We start from the raw sequence: 20,335 nt of genomic DNA, 5'->3' as shown, positions 1-20,335 counted from the left end.
AACGTGTGAAGCATCACATTCTACCTCCCTGTCAAAACACGTGAAGCATGAAGACATTTCAAGCGTGATGACACAGCGGTCTGTTCTGTCCAATAGAAAGCAACAGCTAGTTGTCACATACAGTAAATCACATGCTCTGCCAGTGCTCCGAGGATTTACTAGAAGGGGTTAAAAAGGGGCCGGGCACAGAATGGCTTGCAGTAATGTCTCTATGAGAGAGGAGCACGAAGAAAAACGCAGCGCTGAACGGGGAATTCAACACGCAGGATGCCGCCGAGGATGAGAGGAAGTGCTCACTGCCTCAATGTTGCCTTCCTCTGAACCTCTATCCATCCATCTTTGGCTCTGCAACATCTTAGTGCCACTCCATCATCATCATCATCATCATCCACTGCAGTCAGACTGATCTCATCTCTACGTAGTGCCAGAGCTGAATTCAAATTATTGAGCAGCGAGTGAAAACTGTCAGGAAGTCCTGCCAAAGGGAGAGGTAGACGAGGAAAGTGAGCCATTCGGGGACACACTGGGACTCGGTGTGTTCCTAGAAGAAGGTGGCGAATCCGAGAGGGAAGATGAGTCTGAACAACGGTCAAAGTCTGAGTGTGAGTGGACTGGACTTGACCGGGAATGGCAGCAGCAGCAGCAGTCGAACCCCCTGGGAAGATATGAAGACATCTTTAATACCCACGACCCCAACTAGGAAACCCAAACCAGTGAGTATATCTACACACTATTTGTGTTGTTTGCAGTTTTCCATATCATTATTGGAGGTTTTTTTTTTTTTTTTTAACAAATGTGGCCCTGAATTTGACTAATTGAGCCATAAGAGAGTTCTGCTCACTCATGAATGCTCCTTATCTCACTGTGACCAACACTGATGTCATACATGGCAAGAAATGTAAAACAGATCCAACTCTCAACTTTATCAAAATCTGCCCCTCACCTGGAAGGCTAAACTCGGACTACCAGTGAGTGCTGTGACAGGGAGATGTGGCCTGGTGAAACAGGAGAGGAAGCTTTTATTGTGTCCGCTGGAAACTAAGCCAAGTGTGGAGGAGTCATGTTTCAGGTTAAGGAGAGAGTTCTCCGCATGGTAACCTGAGATAGATTTCTTATAATGCAACAGAATAAAAAAAAGTTATATATCTTTCACATATATGTCATGTTTTTATTGTTTTTGCTCTTTAAGACCATATTTTTCTTCTAATGGGAACTTTCTCCCTAATAGTTAAAGGTGCCACATGTCAGTATTTAAGTAATGCTACCTTTGCACATTAGGTGGCAGTAGTGAGTAGTTTTAATAAGCAGTTGGCCTCCAGTCAACTTCTTTATTGAGTTTTGGAGACTTTTTGATTGATTTTGAAGTTAGCAATCTGTCAGTTGTCTTACGTCCTCAGAGAACCGACGAGACGCAAAAGGTTCCGGGGGCTAACTCGTTAGCCGGCTAACTTGTTCCACATATGGGTTGGACACCTCTGCTTTAAGCTCTCAGCACAATTTGACCCTGACTTCGATACAGTCATTTTGTATTTCAAGTTCTTTCTGCTCATAATAAATTAAAACCTATTACCAGCATTGATTTTTTCACCCCCCTTTCCATTCTGGTCAAACAGATTATTCTGCATTCGAAGCCCCCAGGGTCTGAACATGTGTCCGCTGCACTCTGGTATGCTAGTCTGTCCTATCAGACCCCTGGAGAGGAAAGAATTTCCTATCACAAAGTCACTGCTGTCCTGACACCTCTGCCCTCCCAGATTACCCCCTGTTGTATGTCAGACAGGGGGCAAATTTACTGACTTTGACAGTTCCAAGAAGTGCGGATTGATTTAATAAAGAAATCAATCCTCACTTCTTGGAACTGTCAAAGCCAGTAAATCAGCCTAAGATGTCAATAATCTTTCTCTTCAGCTGGGGATATCGAGGGGAGACACTGCACCACATCTGCAGCTCTACTTCAACATGAAACGTCCCTAACTTGTCGCCCTTGCAGCCCAAGCCCGAGAACGCCATCACCATCGCCGTGTCGACCCGAGTCCTCTTCAACATGGAGCTGGAGCAGCAGATCTACGAGCAGCAGGGCTTGGAGGAGTACATCAAGTATCAGGTGGAGCATGAAACGGAGCCTTTCAGCCCAGGACCTGCTTTCTCCTTTGTCAAGGTCAGATTATACACACGGGTGGGTTGGTGGGAGGTGAGGTGAGGTGGAAAGGGGGGGGGGTTCCTTCTTACCAGTGGTAGGTCGTGACTGAAGGTAGCAGATGGATAATAAACACAACATACTCATCTATATAAATAACCGCTGATTTCTAATTCCACTGCTGAGATGAAGCTCTGTGCCTTTTGTTGACACTGAATCCTGCGCTTGGTTGCGTTCCCAGGCTCTGGAGGCTGTGAACACCCAGCTGAGGGAGCTTTATCCTGACAGCGAGGAGCTCTTTGATGTCGTGCTCATGACCAACAACCACGCATACGTCGGCCTTAGACTCATCAATACCATCAATCACCACCGTGAGTGACTGAATGCAACAATTACAGCACGTACAACACTTGGCTCCGACACCAATACAAGTGACACTCGTGTGTTTCTGCATTTGTTAAACGATCTGCTTACATAACCTTTTTTTTTTAATCATAGAAAAGGTGATAATCCGGTAAATGCAGCTCAGTGGGATGTACACACTGCTGTCACCCACGTCGCAGTGTTGCTTCGTTCCACAACCCCCAGTCATCCATGGATAATTTGAGGACTTTCACATAAAGAAATGAGTTCAAATGATTCAAATGCTTCATGAAAAAGAACTGGTAGATGTAGTTGATTTTCAGGAAATACTATGTATCTTCATATTAAGTCATTTTGAACAAAGTTCATTGAAACATTTCTGTATTCAAAACCAAAACTACTGCTTTTTGTTTGTTAATAAAAAACCCCCATTAAAACAGTTTGGTGAACACCAGAGTCATTTAAAAAAAAATGTTTTTTGCTGTGAAATATTGGGTTAATCCCACATCCGCTGCACCAGTGATTCTATAACACACGCTATAAATAATAATAATACATATTATGCTGCTACTGGACAATATGAATATCATTGCCGCACATGCAGATATGATGTACAACACCCTTAAAGAAAAGTGTAATGTTGCATTACATTTCCTCTCAAAGCAATTTCCCCTCTAAATTTAATGTTTTAACTTCCTGAATGGTTTGTTTCACTTGATCATATCGGAGACGACTGATAAATCCCCTCAGCCAATCGTCCCTGTTCCCACAGTGTGGATGACTTTATGACCCGGAGTCCCTTGTGGGCGACACACATGCTCGACTGTGTCTATTAAGAGCACTCAACAACCTACAGTGTCCATCCATCCATCCATCCATCCATCCATGGAGGGCAGCGTTCACATGCAACTGAACATGACGTCATGCTAAGCAACAGATGAAACAAACAGATGCTTTTTAACGGAAGCATTTTCCTTTCATTCCCTCCTTAAAATATATCAACAGCCTCAGATCAAAAGGTCATATATATATATATATATTGTTCCCTCTGGAGAAATATAAGGACCAATGACGCTTATGGTGGGGTCTCTCTTGGCTCATTTGTGATGTTCATTTCTGAGCATTTGCAGAAAAACCAAGCATGTAGTCAAGCCAAATGAAAAAAAAAAGAAGAAAAAATCTGCATATTTTACTCTCGCGATGCTCTTTCCTCCTTCTTCCCCCTCAAGCGTAACGCTGCTAATGTACAGATTTGATGCATCTGCCAGGCCAGAGGCCAGAAAGATCTTCTTTCTACAGTCATTTCTCCCATCATCATGAACATAGAAAACCCACAATGAGTTAATTCACTCCCACTCATCGAACTGAAAATGTGCATTTAAAAAAAAAAAAATAATAATAATATGGTTCTGTTATATCGGAGGCATTTTTTTCTCTTTGACAAATACAAACAATAACTGCTGGACTGTGAATCTAGCTGATAGTAATGTGCAGTGTTGCATCAAGCCTCCTTGTTTCTCTGTAACTAAACATTACTGTTACATAATCTTACAATTCTTCTCTCTTCAACTTTCCCAGGGACGGCTTCTGGTGCATTCACAATTCCTGATAGAAATCGTCAGAATGGACAATTACAATTAACTGGAAGCATTAACTTCATGACAGAAGCAAGACATTGTCGAAAATGCATTCATGAATCATCAGTGACTCAGATAAAAGTCTGATTGTGATCTTTTTCCTGTTCTGTTGCACGCCGGCTCTTCTCTGCAGACTTGTTCATCGAGCGTTTCTGTATGACCGGGGGAAACAGTCCCATCGGCTATCTGAAGGCCTACCACACAAACCTTTACCTGTCTGCTGACGCGGCCAAGGTCCGTGAAGCTCTCGAGGAAGGTGAGTGCAAACGGCGCCGCTGGAGGTGCAAAGCGGCTAAATGACACGGGCACGCCACCCAACACTCGTCCCTGTGTGACCCAGGCATCGCGGCGGCCACCATGTTCACCCCCGAGAAGATGAAGGAGGTGTCGGAGACTCAGCTGCGCGTCGCCTTTGACGGAGACGCCGTCCTCTTCTCCGACGAGTCCGAGCGCATCTATAAGGCTCACGGACTGGACAAGTTCTTTGAGCACGAGAAAGAGCATGAAAACAAGCCTCTGGACCATGTAACGTACACACACACACACACACACACACACACACGCACGCACACACACACACACACACACACACACACACACACACACACACACACACACACACACACACACACACACACACACACACACACACACACACACACACACACGCACACACGAGCGTCACACTGATTTGAAGTTAATGAGTTAATGAGTCTGGTTGTCAACTCTTCAGTCCTTCCGAAAGAAACCCAGAATACGACACGACTGCCACTGATATTAAGGCCTTTTTAATGAAGTGAACACAAGCGTTGTTATTTCATCTCCGCACCTGGGACAAATGTTAATAACGTTGCAGTTTGCATGCCAGGCCACTAGTTGGCGCTGTGCTATTTTGGAATGTAAAACACTTTCCCAGCTCCTTTAAGCTGTCCTTCATTATCACGGCGGCCCACAAGCCAAGGTTTACTTACTGTTTTCATCATTCAGTTGCAATTTTCAGTTCTTCATCTACGACTAACTTCATTTCTTCTCTTTGTGACGACTGTGTGTCACTTTTTCATTTCATGCAATCAATCTCAGTATTAATTTGGACATATCCCTCAGGGATAATTGTTCTCATCAACGTCTGTTTGTTCAGTGAAGTTTTGTGAGCGATTCAACAAATTCTTAAGCACAACATTGAAAAGGAAGATTTACCTACAAACATGTTACAATCCCACACTTCCTGCTCAATTTCCTTTCATCATTGTGTTTTAACCCCACTTTTATAGTTGGTATCTCTACCCCTCCCATCCCTCTCTCTCTCTCTCTCTCTTCCCAGGGGCCACTGAAGGGCTTCTTGGAGGTTTTAGGGAAGCTACAGAAGAAATTTTACGGCAAAGGCCAACGACTGGACTGCCCCATCAGGACCTACCTGGTGACGGCTCGCAGCGCCGCCAGTTCTGGCACCAGAGCCCTAAAAACTCTGCGCTCCTGGGGTCTCGAGATAGACGAGGCCCTTTTCCTCGCGGGGGCCCCCAAGGGCCCGATGCTGGAAAAGATCAGGCCACACATTTTCTTCGATGACCAGATGTTTCATGTGGAGGGGGCGGCGGAGATGGGGACGGTGGCGTGCCACGTCCCTTACGGCATCGCCCAGAGAGCTGCAAAGAAAGGAAGAAAGGGCGAAGAGACTCCGTCTGGACTCAAGTAGCCGGGACGTCGCTGGGCGGACACTGGGGAGGGCGGAGGAATGTTTGATTTGCTGCATGATGAGCTCAACTGCTCTAAAAGGAAGCCGATGATAAAAAGGTCCTGGGCTAAAAAAAAAAAAAAAAAAGAAATATCATTTACTACATCACTGTCAATAATAGACTTTTTTTTTTTTTTTTATAAGTTGTATATATTATTTGATCCATACAGAGTTTATAGAATGCAACGTCACAAATGAGAAATGTTTTAGAGCAAAGTGATTGAGCAGTAATCTAATTACTAACTGGACTTTAACGCCACACATGGCGTTAAGGAATGCAACATAATTGGATTGGAATCTGTTACTTAAACACAAGGATCTCTAACAATAATATATGCATTCAGTGAAACATCAGACTTGGGATTCCGGATCATCAAGGGATCATTTAATATTAAACCACTGATGGCTTACAACTGAATCGCTATCTATTTAACACTATTGTCACTGATTATAGCTCCTACAGAGTTTACAATCATTGCCTCAGTGTGATATATGTATGTAATGTTTAAAGTAAAACATGAAGGAGATGTATTTTCCTCAGTTATATTTTTACATAAACAAAACGTTCTTCTGAAATGCACTTAGAAATATAATAAATCAAAATTTTCAACTATTACATTGATAAAATACAAAATAGTTTATTGAGACATCAAGACACACACACACACACACACACACAAATGTGGCGCGCACGAACCTATTTTTGATCACTTGAATTTTATGCATACATGTGGATCTGTGCAATTCCTTCACTTCATGTCGTGTTTGAGGGTGAAACCGGTGCCTTTTTTACTCGTTGCTATTTCACGATGGCTTTTGTTTTCACGGCCAGCTTTGCATGTCATCGGTATGGTATGTATTCTGTGCCTGTGGTTGACTGGTTAATGGAGCTAAATGCTTTTAAATTGAGTATATTGGAAACGTGCCAGTTTTTTAAAATTATTTTATGTCGGCTTTTTCTTCTTCGTTCGAGGCAGCAAAGGGTTCTTTAAACGTTCAGCACGTACTTTTTCAACCGAGTCATGCGCAATTTAAAATTTCTGCAATTTGCTCCTGAAGTGCCCAAAGTTCAGTGTTTTTGTCAGATTTGTTTGATTTTTGTCTTTTATTTGTGTGACGTCGATGCACTTACTGTTTTATGAACGGCTGGAAAGAAATATGGATATGACCCAAACCAGATGTGCAATCCTGAAAAAAAAACTGGTACCCAAGAGTGATACTGGAATGTTGTTTTCTTTCTGTGTCAAGACATAAAGAGTGGGAAACACTGCTGAGATGCTGTGTGAGTGATTCCTCCCTCCAGCAGAGGGCGGCAGACATCATCAGACAGCATTATGACCCGAGGATAACATTGAGCAGTCAAATCAATAATTCTGCACCACATCATAATGATTTGGTGGATATTTTCCTTTGATTGTGCATGAAATCCATAATAAACAACAAAAAATAAACATATGTAGGAGGGGAAATCTGTGATAATGTCAACATAATGTCAACTTGCGAGTTAATTCTGATCAGAGGATGAAGAGCTGCTTGTGACAAAGCAAGATCACCTCACCTTCCATCACACTGCATTGAATTGAGAGCCTTGAGAAATTAATGCATACATGTCATAAAAAAAGTATTATTCACACCCTATATGAGAAAGTCTTATAATAATAAACAGATCAGATAACTGTCACAATAGTGTTGATAGACCTCAGACTGCATTAGAATGTCTCCAGGTTTCCCTCTCTCATCTAAAATTGTCTCCAAATACCAAAAAGACAAACTCCATCTTGAAACTCCATAAAAGGTGTATTTATTGAGATGATTTTTGTCTGCCTTTGCCAAATGTATGATTTTTTTTCCTCATGATTTCTTCAGAAAAAGAGGCTTGCTACTGCTCCGACTGCTGCTCCGATGCCACCCACAGTTGCCGACACAGTTCCTGACAGGCCCGCCATTCCTGCGGCAAAGTCAAAAGGTTATTTATTTTTACATATTTAGCAAATCTTTGACATATATTTCTGTATAAAACAAGTCTTTTGTTAGTGAAATTAATTCAATGAGGGGATAAGTCAAGTCTTGATACAACTTAACCCAGATTGGCACCAACGCTGCTCCGACAGGATCTTATTTTTGTTTGCCAGTTTCTTCAAACATAAAGGAATAAAGGTACTTTTGTTCAATAAACAATTGTCCTATCCCCCCCCCAATATTTTGGAATCGGAATCGATAAGCAGAACCGGCATCGGAATCATAAAAATCCTAACGATACCCATCCCTCGTCGTGCTTGTGTTTTGTGTCTTTACCTGCCGATTGCAGGACAGCCACCACACTTCCTGCTGCCACTCCTCCTCCGTTGGCCACTGCGGCGGTGGACATCATGCCTGCAGCCGTGGAGCCGGCTGCTATTCCAGCCGAGGTGAACCCCAGAAACCCCAGAACAACAGGAGCGGTGGCCACAGATGCTGCTGCACACGGACAAAGAACACAGAAGAGGACGCGTTACTTGAGGACACGCCAAACACCAAGACCGCCGGACTTAAAGGCGTCACGTTCTACAGCTTTTCCAACACTTTCACATGGGTCCTATAGGTCCACAAACGTTTTCAAAGTTTATTGCCCGAATCCAACTTTTCCTGGATTTTCAGCCATTTGAATATTCGATCACATGAACTGCAGTTCAGAATCTGTTCTATCTGTGCGAGCTGGACTGTCTCCGCAAACACATCTGTCTCGGGAAGAGGAAGAAGTACTTCCTCTGGTGGTGCCATGTGCCAGACTATATAGGGTTTGATTTCTGATTTGCGCTTTGGGACACACACTTTTTGATTACTGAAACAAGCCAGGGGAGACAGGTGACAGATGTTCTTCACCTCTGGGGCGTCATTCCCAGTATGGGGACGAATATTACTGTTGGAAAAACCCTTAGAAAGTTAATTTTGCATCATGTGACCTCTTTAATGAGTCACAAGCAGTTATATACTGCAGCAGTCATTTTGAATGAAAGCCTGTCCTCAAACCGAGGTGCTGCTGCAGCACTGGTGATGTGAGCTTAGAGTAAATATCCAGGAGTGTGTGTGTGACGATGATATTCACTCTGTACCTGCACCCACTGCCATGGCCACACCAGTCACTGAAACAAAACACACGACATGAAAACATTCATTAGAACTTTTCCAAGTACATGAATTAATTTATTTGAGTGGGACAGTGCATATTAAACCTGACCACAGTAGACCTGACCACACCCCTGTCCCCATCATTCCAGGCTCCACCACAACAGCCTAAGGCTAAAATGTAAACATTGCCTGCAGGAACACAATAAAAGGAAAGACACTCCATGGAAATGTCCTGCCTGTGACGTGGCCCTCTGTGTTGTGTTGGACAGAATCTGTTTTTTTTGAGTGGCACAACATTTTTTTCTTCACCTGACATTATATGTGTGACCTTTTCTAAATAGTTTTACAAAAACGCCTGAGGCATTGCTTCTATTTCACTGTGAATATCTGTATATAACTGTTTTTTCAGTTCCGTTTTGATCAATTTTAGTTAATTATAGTTTAGATTTACTTCACAAGTAAACTAAATGATTCGTTGAGCATGTCTAGGAATTTTATCATCAATAAATCTATGTTTTTCCCAACCGAATTTGTAGTTTTATGGTGTTTTTAGATCTTAGATTTTAGATGTTAATAAAGTATGCCAAAATGAATACAATATTTCAGAGCTGCATTTATGAGATTGTCCTGAACAAAATGACACCAAAAAAGGCAAGGTTTAAGGATTTTATATCTGAGATATAAAGGAAAAATCAATTGTAGTGAAAAACAAAATGCTTCAGGCCCAGAAGGGTTAATGACACCCTGTGCTGTAAATATGCCAGTTCTGCAGTCCCATTGGGTAAAACCAATACCTGTAAGACATGCCACACTACCAAACAGTACAGCATTTAAATAAGTTCACTATCTGACTACCTAAAACCAGAAAGTTTGCTGTAATAAGGATGTACTCACCGACTGCAACCATGTCTCTTCGAGTCGATCCGCAAAATGGAAACGCCAGTGTAGGATTGCCGTCAAGTGAGCCAGCACTCAATCTTAACTGCGCTTTTATTAGCGCCTTACGGTAAACACCAGACAGCGTACAGCCGGAACGCTGGAAGGAAATCCAAAATTCTGTTTTATTGCAATTTGCAAACATTTATTTTCGATCAACAGATCCAAGTTTAAGAGCACTTTACTCCAAATTTCTACAGTAATATTCTTTCATGTTTCTTGTAGTAACAAAGGAGCATGCCGAGTATTACACTGAAGTGAAATTGGGTGTAAACCTATGAATACTTGTGTTTCATAACAAATTGTAAACAGACTGTGTCTGTCGTTGCGTTCAAGGCTTTTATTTTGAAGGGTTTTCTTCCAGCGTTGCGGAAGACGTTGCACACTGGCTTGTGTTTTACCGTAAAGACGCTAATACAAGCGCAGTTAAAATTGAGTGCGGTCTCACATGACGTCAGTAAAGTAGGGAAGTACTTCTTCATAAACGAAACTAGTCCAAGGGACAGAAATAGACATGACTGTCAAATCTGGGAAAACAAAACTAAACTTCCAACCTGTTGTCGTGTCAAGTGAACACCAGAGGACGACAGAGCCGCACAACGGAGGCTCAACGTGTTTATGGTCATATAAGTGCAGATAAAAAGACATTCATGAAAAGCTTACCTTGCTGGTTCCCACACATCATTAAAACATAAAAAAAAGAAACAGCATGTACAGACATGGTTTAAAAAAATATATATATATATAAAGAGGATAAGGCACATAAGACAGCAAGAGGCAGCATGAATCACTCAATACTGCAAATACCTCCAAATTCGCCTCCAGTTTCTGGGATTAAGTGTCATTTCCACCAAGTGCATAAAAAAAAACCCAAGACATATCTTAGTTGGTCTGTGATGGAAATAACAGATCATACAGTAATACTATGAGTTTACAACCTCTTAGAGAAATGTTTTGTACTTTGACTTAAGGAGTTTTGACTTTTAACCAAGTGAAAATTGGACACTGCATTTCAGTACTTCATTTAAAAAAAAAAAATTTCCCCCAGCACTGCTTCCAAAACACTTTTGTATAATTGATACCGGCAATGTCAATAAAAAAAACACTAAAGTCTGAATGAAACGGGCAAAAACATCCCTTGTCCCAAAGTGCTTTTATGATGTTTGACACAAAATGACCACAACATAAGGTTTGATTGATCACAAAAGTGACACTTTTTTTATTTGATGAAACATCTCTGATTCGAACACAGGAGGAGGAGACACTGTCAATGGGGGTTCTATTTTTTGCAGACTTCCATTACCAGTTCATCTCCGCTTCTGTATGGGTCAACATCTACATCATCGTCATCATCGTCGTCGTCGTGGTCTTCTCTGGTTCTCCTGCGTCCAGCCAGGCTGGTGAGCTTCGCCCCTGTGGCTGCAGCAGCAGAGCCGACAGCAGCTCCGGCGGCGCCCACAACCGCCGCCGCGTTCAGCGTCAGACCAGCAGCACCTGCAAGTCCAGAGCCCAGGTTAGATTTGAGGCCTGGTTTAAAAGACGGCAGGAAGTTCCCACTCTGAAACGCCCGAGTGAACCTCGGCCTGACGACTTGGAGGGGGTCAGGAGGTCTCGTACGCCACAGGGGAATCGTTACCTGCCGATTGCAGGACGGCCACCAGACTTCCTGCCGCCACCGCTCCTCCGTTGGCGATGGCTGCAGAGGACATCATGCTGGCAGCCATGGAGCTGGCTGCTATTCCGGCCGAGGTGAACCCAATGGCTCCCAATGCCATGGGGGCGAGGGCCACGGCCCCCACCGCACCCACTGCACGGACAAACACTCCAGTTTATTAGTGGACATTGTTCACCAATGCTTTTGTTGCTTCACCGCACATGCAGATATAACTTTTAATTTGCCATTTATTTTGGAGGGCGAGCCTGGACAGTCTACTTAAACACACATGAAAACACTGGCGTCGATTGTTCCTTAGGGGAAAAAAAAAGGGGGGGGGGGTGGTTCTCATGCAGGTTCACAAGCATTTTTCCCTCTTCACGTGTTACTAAAAGACAACTTCAGTTAATTGCCAGATATTTCAAATTCAAATAAACTTGGAAAAAGTTCTTTAAATTAAAACAAAAAACACACACCTGTTCCTCCAATGACGGCGAAAACTTTCCCTGAAACAGAAAAACAAATATTTTCAGGTTTGCATGGCTTTAGACACTCTAATGCAGTGTTTTTCAACCTTTTTTGAGCCAAGGCACACTTTTTTCTTTGGAAAAATCTCGAGGCACATCACCAACCGAAAATGTAAAAATTGTAAACTCTGTAGCCTATATAAACAATGTAAAGTCATTGTCATCAATGCTTTATCAACAGGAATCAAATGAATACAGAAAAAAGTATTTCCCAATTTCTTTTTTTATTTGTACTCAGTGTGAAACCCGAGTGGTTGAAAAACACTGCTCTAGTGTGTGTGTGTGAGAGTGAGAGTCAGGAAAAAAAACACTCAACACTTCGCAAACACAAGCAATTGATCGAACCTAAACGCCTCGTCGGTCCCAATGTGAGAGAGAAATGTGTGTGTGAGACACTTACAGGTCATTGCAGCTCCTGAAGTGAGGACCGAGCCCGCGCAGGAGACAAAAACGCACAGTAATATGACCCGCCCCAGTATTTATAGGTGGTTGCGTGTGTGCCGGCAGGGGGCGACAGAGACGATCCACTGACCAGTTCCGGGTTACAGGAAAACGAAAAGGAAAGCGTTCTGATGATGAGACAAAAACAGGAATGTGTTTCAGTGATGACAAGAAGAAACACAAGTTCTTTGTGAAACGTACAGATTTTTGCTCATACCTTAGGAATCAGTTGCTAAAATGACAGTGGTATTAATTGACATGTCATGTAAACATTCTTAGTTATAAAACCATACAAAGTATTTTCACATTTGAAAACAGGATTTGAGTTTCGATATATTTATCACAAAAGGAGCAGTTGTTGTTCCCAAATCCAAAAGGTTTACTTGAGAAATCTGCGGACGGATATATTAAGAATCTTAAAATGATTGTCTTGACTTGAATCTGGAGGTGATTTTCATTTTTATAAGAAATTGCTGTTCCTATAATGCAAAAGTGTTTCTGAGACCAAGAGTTTAGATGTGTTTAGGAAAAGGAAAGTGAAAGTAGAGCAGGAAGTAGTAAATAGTAGTAGTAACTAACTACTACTTAAACTGTAGCATTCGGGTTAATGATGTAACAGACAATACAACAGAAAAATAAAAACACGGACAGCAAGGTTATTAAGAATTCCCTCCTGGAATTAATTCAGTTATGGCCAATAGAGTAAAACATTAATATTGTTAATAAACGGTGGAGTGCGGTGGGGAGCACTTTTCCCTCAAAGGTCATAGGTTCAAATACTGTTAAGTGATACGTTTTCACATCATTCCGGTTTCCTCCCACAGTCTAAAAACTCATGACTCCAGCTAAATAAATCTAAATAACATCAAACATCAGGGAGAAATAGAATTCCAGAAACTCTATGTACACAGTCTGTCCAGAAAAAGTAAAAAAAAAAAAAATCAACCAGACTCAATAATACAAGTAGAGCCACAGTCAAATTTCTTCAATGGTATTCTAAAACTATGAATTACTTCTTCATAATGAATCATTGCGAGAATTAGTTTGTCAAACGAGACGAGTGTTTCTGCTTTTTATTTGTGATCCCAGAACAAACAATGCAGTATTGTTGTTTTGTTTTGTTTTTTTACTCGCTCAGTGCGGCCGGTCACATGGTGGAGGTCTGCGCATGCGCAGCTCTCTGATGGCTGCCGGAGAGAAGATGCCCACCGTGTAGCGCCGAGACGAGCCCCAGCCCCGCTGCCTGTCTGAGTCTCCCGCACAACGAGCCGGATGTCGGTGGCCAATGCGAAACACACCGTGCTGGACCCGGTAAGAGGCGCGAGGTGGACGTTGTCACCCCCTCCGACCCCCCCCCCCCCCCCCCCCCCCTATCCTTCCTGTAATCCCAAACCCTGGTCCTGCAGTCAGTGTGTGCACGTGACGACACCGTCATGTAAAGTAATTTTACACACATACACAACAAAAGTACCAGCGTGTGCAACCATCTGCTCCCTTCTGCGCTCCACAGGTGGTCCCGTACACCGGGCCCATACCGGGAGGCCTGCACCCGGGGGAGATCATCATCATCCAGGGCACCGTGCCTGCGGACGCGGACAGGTAGGACGCACGCGCACACGCAGACTCACGCATGCCGCCAAATCCTGCAGGATTATATATATAGCGTCACGAAAGAATATATAAATAAAGTGATGCATTGAGGATCAATACATTTGTTGCAAAACAACCATCATCCTCTACACCAGGGGGTGTCAAGCACATGTCTTTGCTCAGGGGCTCACGGTGGTGGCCCATTTCCATTTGGGGGAATCAAACCTGCAGATTCACCATGAGCACCTCTCCAGCCCCTGGCCTGAACCATGGCTGCTCCATCAGCCGCTGGCAGCAGGTTGAGGTTCAGTGTTTAGCTCATGGGCACTTCAGCATGTGTACACAGGGGGAGACGGGAATTCGAACCGACGCTTCGGGCCAATTTGAAATGGCCAAAAAAAAAACAAACCCATCTCCTATAGCTGTTGCATCACTGCTACCTCAGTGTTGTGTTCATGACTCTGTGAAACATTTACACACACTTACATTCACACCTAACTTTTTTTTTTAGGGGGGGGGGAACTGTGGGAGGAAACTGTAGCAGAGGACATGCAAACTCCACAGACAAACAGCCGCAGCCTGGATTTAAACCCCCGCCCGGTAGCATTCAGCCCCGCCCTCTCCCGGTGTGTCCCCCCCCAGGTTCCAGATCGACCTGTCGAGCGGCTGCAGCACCAAGCCGCGCTCCGACGTCGCCCTCCACTTCAGCCCCCGCTTCGGCGGCCCACCGCGCGTCGTGTGCAACTCCCTGCTGCGGGAGGCGTGGGGCGACGAGGAGGCGCTCGCCCTGCTCCCCTACAAACGCGGGGCGCCCTTCGAGACCGTCGTCCTGGTGCACAAGGACGTGTTCAAGGTCGGTGACCCCCCCCGGGTGGAGTCCCACCCCTCCTCCCTTTAACGCCACTCTGCCCGCGTAACGCGCCGCTGCATGTCCTTCACCTGCAGGTGGCAGTAAATGGAACTCACCTGCTGGAGTACAAGCACAGACTCCCCCTGAACAGGGTCGACACTTTTTCTATTTCGGGGCACGTCAGGGTGCACGCCGTCGGCTACATCCCAAATTCAGTACGTGCACTCGCGCCCGTCGCCGCCTTGGCCCTCATAACGTTCCCCCAAACGCGAGTCTCATTTCTAACGTGCTTCTCCTCCTCAGGCAATATATTCAGAATCGGGTGACCTGGTAGGTTGGCCTTTTTTTTTTTCCCCAAGACACTCTTCCACACTGTCGTCACGAGCGCGATGTTAAAAAGTCAGTCAGGGACGTCTTGCGGGAGCGAATCACCTGAAAGCAGTGTTGTTGGTGGTTGCAGGGCCTCCCTTATAAAGGCAGCATCCTGAAGGGCCTGAGCCCCGGGCGCCACGTCACCATCAAAGGTCAGGTCAGCATGTATCCACACAGGTAAGGTCCTCGCCGCGCGTCGCCGATCGAGGAGGAGGAGGAGGAGGTTCGTCCTTCACTCTGGCGGTCTCCGCAGTTTCACGGTGAACCTGCGCAGCAGCAGGACGGAGAACATCGCCCTCCACCTCAACCCCCGCATGAAGTCCAGCCTGTTCATCAGGAACTCCTACCTGAGCGACTCCTGGGGCCACGAGGAGCGGGAGCTGCCCTTCTTCCCCTTCTCATCCGGGGAGTACTTTGAGGTGCTCAGGTTAAAAAAAAAAAAAAAAAAAGAAATCAATGTTTTCATTGACATTTTTACTATGAGTTCGGTGGACAGTTTTAAGAACTGTGTTTTCTTCTAAACTAGCAATTTAAGCAAATACAGGAAAACACAGTTGTTTTTGTATTTATCGGTGCAGAAAAAGCGTTTGTCCTCTTTGCCTCAGCAGAGCATCGATTCCCACTTCACACGATTGACGCATTTAGTTAAAGAATATAAGAAACTGCACCAACAATAATTAAAAAAAAAACTAATTTGGTTTACGTTTTTGACGTATTGTAGGCATTATTTGAGGGGGATCAATGTCCACATAGAATTTTCTTCAACTAGAACTGGTGAGGACCTGGTTTATGATCAGTTTTAGGAGTTGCAAGGGATTTGAGGTTTATTCCCATTTTCTTCAGAGTTTTGAGGTTCATTTCTATGAAAAGGTCAAGTAATTCCTCTTGTTATGCACATCAGCACCAGCAACTCCAAGGTCTGTCACAGTTGCCAGCAAACTACTTAAACTGTCGAGGATGAGATGAGGGATTGGTGATTCAATAAGCAAAGTGACATTTTAAAGCGTCTATAGATTTTCCAGACAATAACTGAAAACCTTCGATTCTATCTGAACTCCTGGTAAAGTAGCATGTAGTTTGTTTTTGCTCACTTGGCTGTCATGAAATAAAAGAACTCACACGTTACAGTGTGACGTCCTCCAGATGTTCTGACCTCTGGCGTTTTGTCCCCTCGCCCCCCCCCCCCCCCCCCCCCCCCCAGATCCTCATCCTCTGTCAGCCCCACCAGTTCAAGCTGGCGGTGAACGGCTCCCACCTGTTCGAGTTCCGACATCGGGTGCAGGACCTGAGCAGCATCGACCAGCTGGAGATCATGGGGGACCTGGAGCTCAGTGACGTCAAGCTGTGGTGACTCTGCAAACCGCCGGTCGAGAGGACCCCACCCTGGAACGACCCCCACCCCCCCCCCAGCACGGGAGCGACTATGACTGTTTACAGCTGCAGGTTCAAGTGTCTCTGGGTCATTTCTCCTTCTGTCTTTAGTGCATCTCTGCTGTTGATCCAGCCCGTCTGAGTAAAGCTGGTTGTAAATGTCAATTAAGCACCTAGTTACTGGCGTCACCTGCAAAACATTCAGCGAACGAGGCGGCAAAGACGGTTTCCTGTACAGCTAATTGGGGAGAAGAAGAAAAGAAAAAAAAATCTCCTTTTTGATACGCGGTTTGCTAAACATGTTAATTTGTATTTTTATTTAAACGGCCACTCTCGGTTATTGAGGGTCAGGGTTCATGTCCTACATACGTGTCATTTTTGATATTTTATCACGTCAAGTTGCAGAACTCAAGCACAGAACAGAACAGGGTCAGAAACTCCTTCAAAAAACCTGCAGGCTCCATGTGATCATTACAAAAATAATCCATATGTGACCACTCATCTCCCTGCTCTCCCACTCAGCAGTCAATACCTTAAAGAGCCTGTTTATTCCATTTTAGTTGTAGGGGAAAAAAAAGTATTCATGTATTATACCTTATTTATTAACAAATAAATGTGGGACTATTATTAATCTTTGCTTCGTGTGTTTGTGGTTTGTTATAGGTGTAGTTACAGGATCTGGTTAAATCTGCTATAGCACACTCCTTTAAACATGCTATATTTTTTATTATTACAGGTAAGTTTGTTTCCGGATGCTTTTGTCATAGTTTGAGCGGCGCAGGTTGAAATAAATGTTTCTTTTACACAAATTCTTCCAACAAATGGAATCGATGTTTAGGAAAAATTTCAATGTATAACAATTATTTTGTCTTTTAAGCAGCTTCCATGTATAATTTAGGTAAAACTACAATAAAGGAGTCATGTTATGCTGATTTCGTCACGATAATAATGAGATGGGGCTCATTCGCTTTCTCTATATACGTAAACGTCTCCGACACAAACGAGCTGTGAAATGTTGAGGAACCTTACCACAAAACAATATTAACACACTGAAACTGCTGCTTTAGCGAAGAAAAAAAACGTGATTTTGGAGTGTAATTAGCTTTATGGGCATTTAAGAGCCATAAGCGGTTTAAGATCACACGCTTTCTTTTAGCACAAAACACCCTGGAACAACCAATAAAGTAATACGTTTGCAGCTTATAGTGTGAATAAATATAAAGAGCTGCAATTCTTAGAAAGAAAATGGTTTTTTTTTTGCAACTTTTGTCCAGTTTTCTAAAATAGGTGCAGTTATTCTTTCATTATAGTTCGTTTTCACTGCAGTACTCGCACTCGGCCACAGAGTGGCAGTAGAGACTCGTGTGTGTGTGTGTGTGTGTGATGGACGCATCTGTGTTATTTTCTTCTCCTTCAAATGATATTGGCTCTCTCTCTCTTTTGCATCGCGGCTGGAGTGTGTGCTGCATCTCCGCTCCAGGCCTTCCTGGAGACGTCGGTCAGGACGACTGGGAGGAAACATCCGTCGATGTTCCGCCAGATTCCGTGGCGGAGCTTCAATCTGACCACTGGCGTCGGTCACAAGATGGACATGAAAGGAAACAGACGTCGCCTCATGACTCTCACATTGGCACGCTCTTCCCTTTGGGATTAAACAACAATTGCATCTGATAAAAAGTCGGTGTTTTATTAATATCCACAGGAAATATAATAATTTGTAAGAGTTGTAGTAACCATGGTACGACACAACAGTCTCGTATGGTTTTTGTTGTTTGTTTTAAACATAGAAATAGCAAGACGATATGCAACATGAAGACACCAACCATTGCACTGCTGAGAATGTCCAAGGAAAAAAAAAAAAAAGAGGCAAAAGACACTGTCCAATCAGCAACAGGCAAGAAGGCTTCAGTTTGTTTTACAAAAAAAAAGTCTGTCAGACTTGTGATCCGCTGACTGAAGGAAACTCCACCTTCTGACCTCCAAATGTCACAGTCTGTCGAAACAGTCATTTTTTTTTGTTGGTTTTTTTGTTAAATTTGCTTGAAATGGCTTCGAGACAAACGTCACTTGGAACGGTAATGCGCGCGCGAATCGCGCGAGTCGTCACGCCTCAAGACTTCCTGTTGTCAGCAGGCAGGTTTTGGCTGAGGGACCGTCGGCTTCACCTCGGTCCAGTTCGATTTCCACGCTCAAGTCGAACCCGCCGCCTCTTAACTGAAGGGCAAAGTCAGCGGAGATCCAGAGCGGGACGCGGGGCGTGGCGTTGGAGGGGGGGGTGAGGCGGACGCCCGGCGGTCAGACGGAGCTGAGCTTCACCAGCCCTCTGACCGAGTCCTCGTGTAGCGAGTCCTGGCTGGCGGGGTTGTAGAAGCCGGCCTGCACGGTGTGGCTGTGGCCCAGCGGGCTGCCGCAGTGGAGCATGCCCGGCGGCGACGGCACCTCCTCCGGCGTGAGGAAGTGGTGGTGGGCCAGCGGCTCCTGCAGCGGGTGGCCGTGGTTGTGGGCGTGGCCGTGGCCGTGCATCGGCAGCATGTCCGTGACCTCGTGGCAGCTGAGGCTGGGGGTGGACGTCGGCGGGGTGGGCTGGCCCAGGGGGAGCGAGGTGCACGGACCCCCCAGCGCGAGGGCGCCGCGTCCGGGCAGGACCCCGCCGTTCTCCGGGGACGCCGCTAGGATGACGGGCTCGCTGCTCTGCTGCTGGAGGAGAGGCGTGGCAGCGGCCTGTAAAACGAATTTAGTGCTCTGAATGCACTGGTCTTGGTCACACTGAGAACGGGAGGGGGGGGGGGGGGGGTGAAGGTCAAAGGAGGCAACAGTTGAAAATTTGGCGGGAAGAAGAAGGACCGAAGCCAACGAATGAAGACGACACAGAAGGGGGTTGTGATTGGATGGTAGGGGGGGGGGGGAGAAAAAGAAAGAGAGAAAGATGTTAGTGCGATTGTTAAGAGTTCAGAGCCACAACAGAGAACCGCCACCCGCCACCCGCCCCGCGTCCCGCCAAACAAACAAACAAAAAAAAAACCGGGCTGGAAGTCGATGGACTCTACGCAATTAAGTCACGGCCTCGTGGCCTATTGATCGCCATCGCCCCGGCGCTAGAGTGGAAACCACACGTCTGAAAGTGGAGCAGAGTAACTGGGTTAGAACGCCGGGCGTTAGCCAGAGGGGGACGAGCCGCCACCACCGAGCCACGGCCGCAAAGATCGGCCACAGATACAAAAAAAAGATCAATGTCCGCCGTGAATTTAAAAAAAAAGCCACACCCCCCCCCCCCCCCCCCCCGCGTCCAAGAAACCCGAAGGCTTGACTCGAATACCTCACCTGTCCGTCTCAATCTCACTGACCTAGAAAGAGCAGATTGCAGACGTTACTGAAGTCCGGCTTCCTCCGTCAGCCACACGATGACACAGTCACTATTTCTCTTTAGTATTCATGTTTTTGTTTCGCCGGTTTACTGTGCACAAAGGCCAAAGTGATCCGCCGACAGTGGAAGGACGATAAAACGACAGTTTAAAGTGAAAATGGAAAGGTGTTGCAGTGTTCTGGTTGTCCGTTCACACGACAACGGTGCTTCGTGTGCAAAAGTAAGAGTCGAGCCGTACTCCTGCATATAACCA

The 20,335-nt window shown here is 45.0% G+C and overlaps 4 protein-coding genes across 7 annotated transcripts in view; 2 read left to right on the top strand and 2 right to left on the bottom strand.

Moving 5' to 3' along the window:
* Positions 1-323: 323 nt before the first annotated feature.
* LOC308142305 (cytosolic 5'-nucleotidase 1A-like) lies at positions 324-5,830 on the top strand (the record flags this gene model as incomplete). The annotated part of the gene is made up of 6 exons (XM_080512653.1): positions 324-713; positions 1,991-2,158; positions 2,379-2,508; positions 4,271-4,393; positions 4,478-4,662; positions 5,459-5,830. The coding sequence occupies exons 1-6, from the start codon at positions 573-575 to the stop codon at positions 5,828-5,830; spliced, it is 1,119 nt and encodes a 372-aa protein (XP_080368779.1). The 5' UTR covers positions 324-572.
* Positions 5,831-7,647: 1,817 nt separating this feature from the next.
* Positions 7,648-12,580, bottom strand: LOC308142304 (interferon alpha-inducible protein 27-like protein 2B). The gene is made up of 8 exons (XM_080512652.1): positions 12,495-12,580; positions 12,044-12,073; positions 11,550-11,720; positions 11,196-11,407; positions 9,872-9,977; positions 8,962-8,991; positions 8,165-8,326; positions 7,648-7,817 (listed from the first exon to the last, which is right to left on the bottom strand). Exons 1-8 carry the CDS (start codon positions 12,499-12,501, stop codon positions 7,732-7,734), a joined length of 804 nt encoding a protein of 267 aa, XP_080368778.1. The 5' UTR covers positions 12,502-12,580; the 3' UTR covers positions 7,648-7,731.
* Positions 12,581-13,706: 1,126 nt separating this feature from the next.
* On the top strand, positions 13,707-17,307 carry lgals8a (galectin 8a). 2 transcript variants are annotated; one of them, XM_080512495.1, is made up of 8 exons: positions 13,707-13,846; positions 14,046-14,134; positions 14,768-14,978; positions 15,071-15,190; positions 15,279-15,305; positions 15,436-15,524; positions 15,601-15,766; positions 16,549-17,307. In XM_080512495.1, exons 1-8 carry the CDS (start codon positions 13,808-13,810, stop codon positions 16,696-16,698), a joined length of 891 nt encoding a protein of 296 aa, XP_080368621.1. In that variant the 5' UTR covers positions 13,707-13,807; the 3' UTR covers positions 16,699-17,307. The 2 variants fall into 2 exon arrangements, with proteins under 2 accessions (XP_080368621.1, XP_080368622.1); XM_080512496.1 differs by having other exon boundaries at positions 15,601-15,774.
* A 1,077-nt stretch (positions 17,308-18,384) lies between these two features.
* zdhhc14 (zDHHC palmitoyltransferase 14) overlaps positions 18,385-20,335 on the bottom strand; it is a 46,623-nt gene continuing 44,672 nt past the window's right edge. For 2 of the 3 annotated variants that reach the window (XM_080512763.1, XM_080512764.1), the window contains exon 10: positions 18,385-19,484. In XM_080512763.1, coding sequence (XP_080368889.1) covers positions 19,014-19,484 — 471 coding nt within the window. In that variant the 3' untranslated portion in view covers positions 18,385-19,013. The remainder of the gene's footprint in view (positions 19,485-20,335) is intronic. The other variant, XM_080512765.1, reaches the window with a different exon arrangement.

Source organism: Blennius ocellaris, assembly GCF_963422515.1.
Source record: "Blennius ocellaris genome assembly, chromosome: 17".
In the NCBI taxonomy this organism is placed as follows: domain Eukaryota; kingdom Metazoa; phylum Chordata; class Actinopteri; order Blenniiformes; family Blenniidae; genus Blennius; species Blennius ocellaris.
This window is presented reverse-complemented; position numbering and strand designations above follow the sequence as displayed.

What these genes read in the sequence shown, in the direction of transcription:
- LOC308142304 (XM_080512652.1), bottom strand. An exon ending in GGCCATGGCAGTGGGTGCAG is followed by an intron (nt 8,327 to 8,961) that starts GTACAGAGTGAA and finishes GTCCGTGTGCAG; the next exon opens with CAGCATCTGTGGCCACCGCT. An exon ending in GGCTGTCCTGCAATCGGCAG is followed by an intron (nt 7,818 to 8,164) that starts GTAAAGACACAA and finishes ACTTTGCCGCAG; the next exon opens with GAATGGCGGGCCTGTCAGGA.
- lgals8a (XM_080512495.1), top strand. Translation starts at nt 13,808, where the DNA reads ATGTCGGTGGCCAATGCGAAACACACCGTGCTGGACCCG. An exon ending in TCGGCTACATCCCAAATTCA is followed by an intron (nt 15,191 to 15,278) that starts GTACGTGCACTC and finishes TCTCCTCCTCAG; the next exon opens with GCAATATATTCAGAATCGGG. An exon ending in GTCAGCATGTATCCACACAG is followed by an intron (nt 15,525 to 15,600) that starts GTAAGGTCCTCG and finishes CGGTCTCCGCAG; the next exon opens with TTTCACGGTGAACCTGCGCA.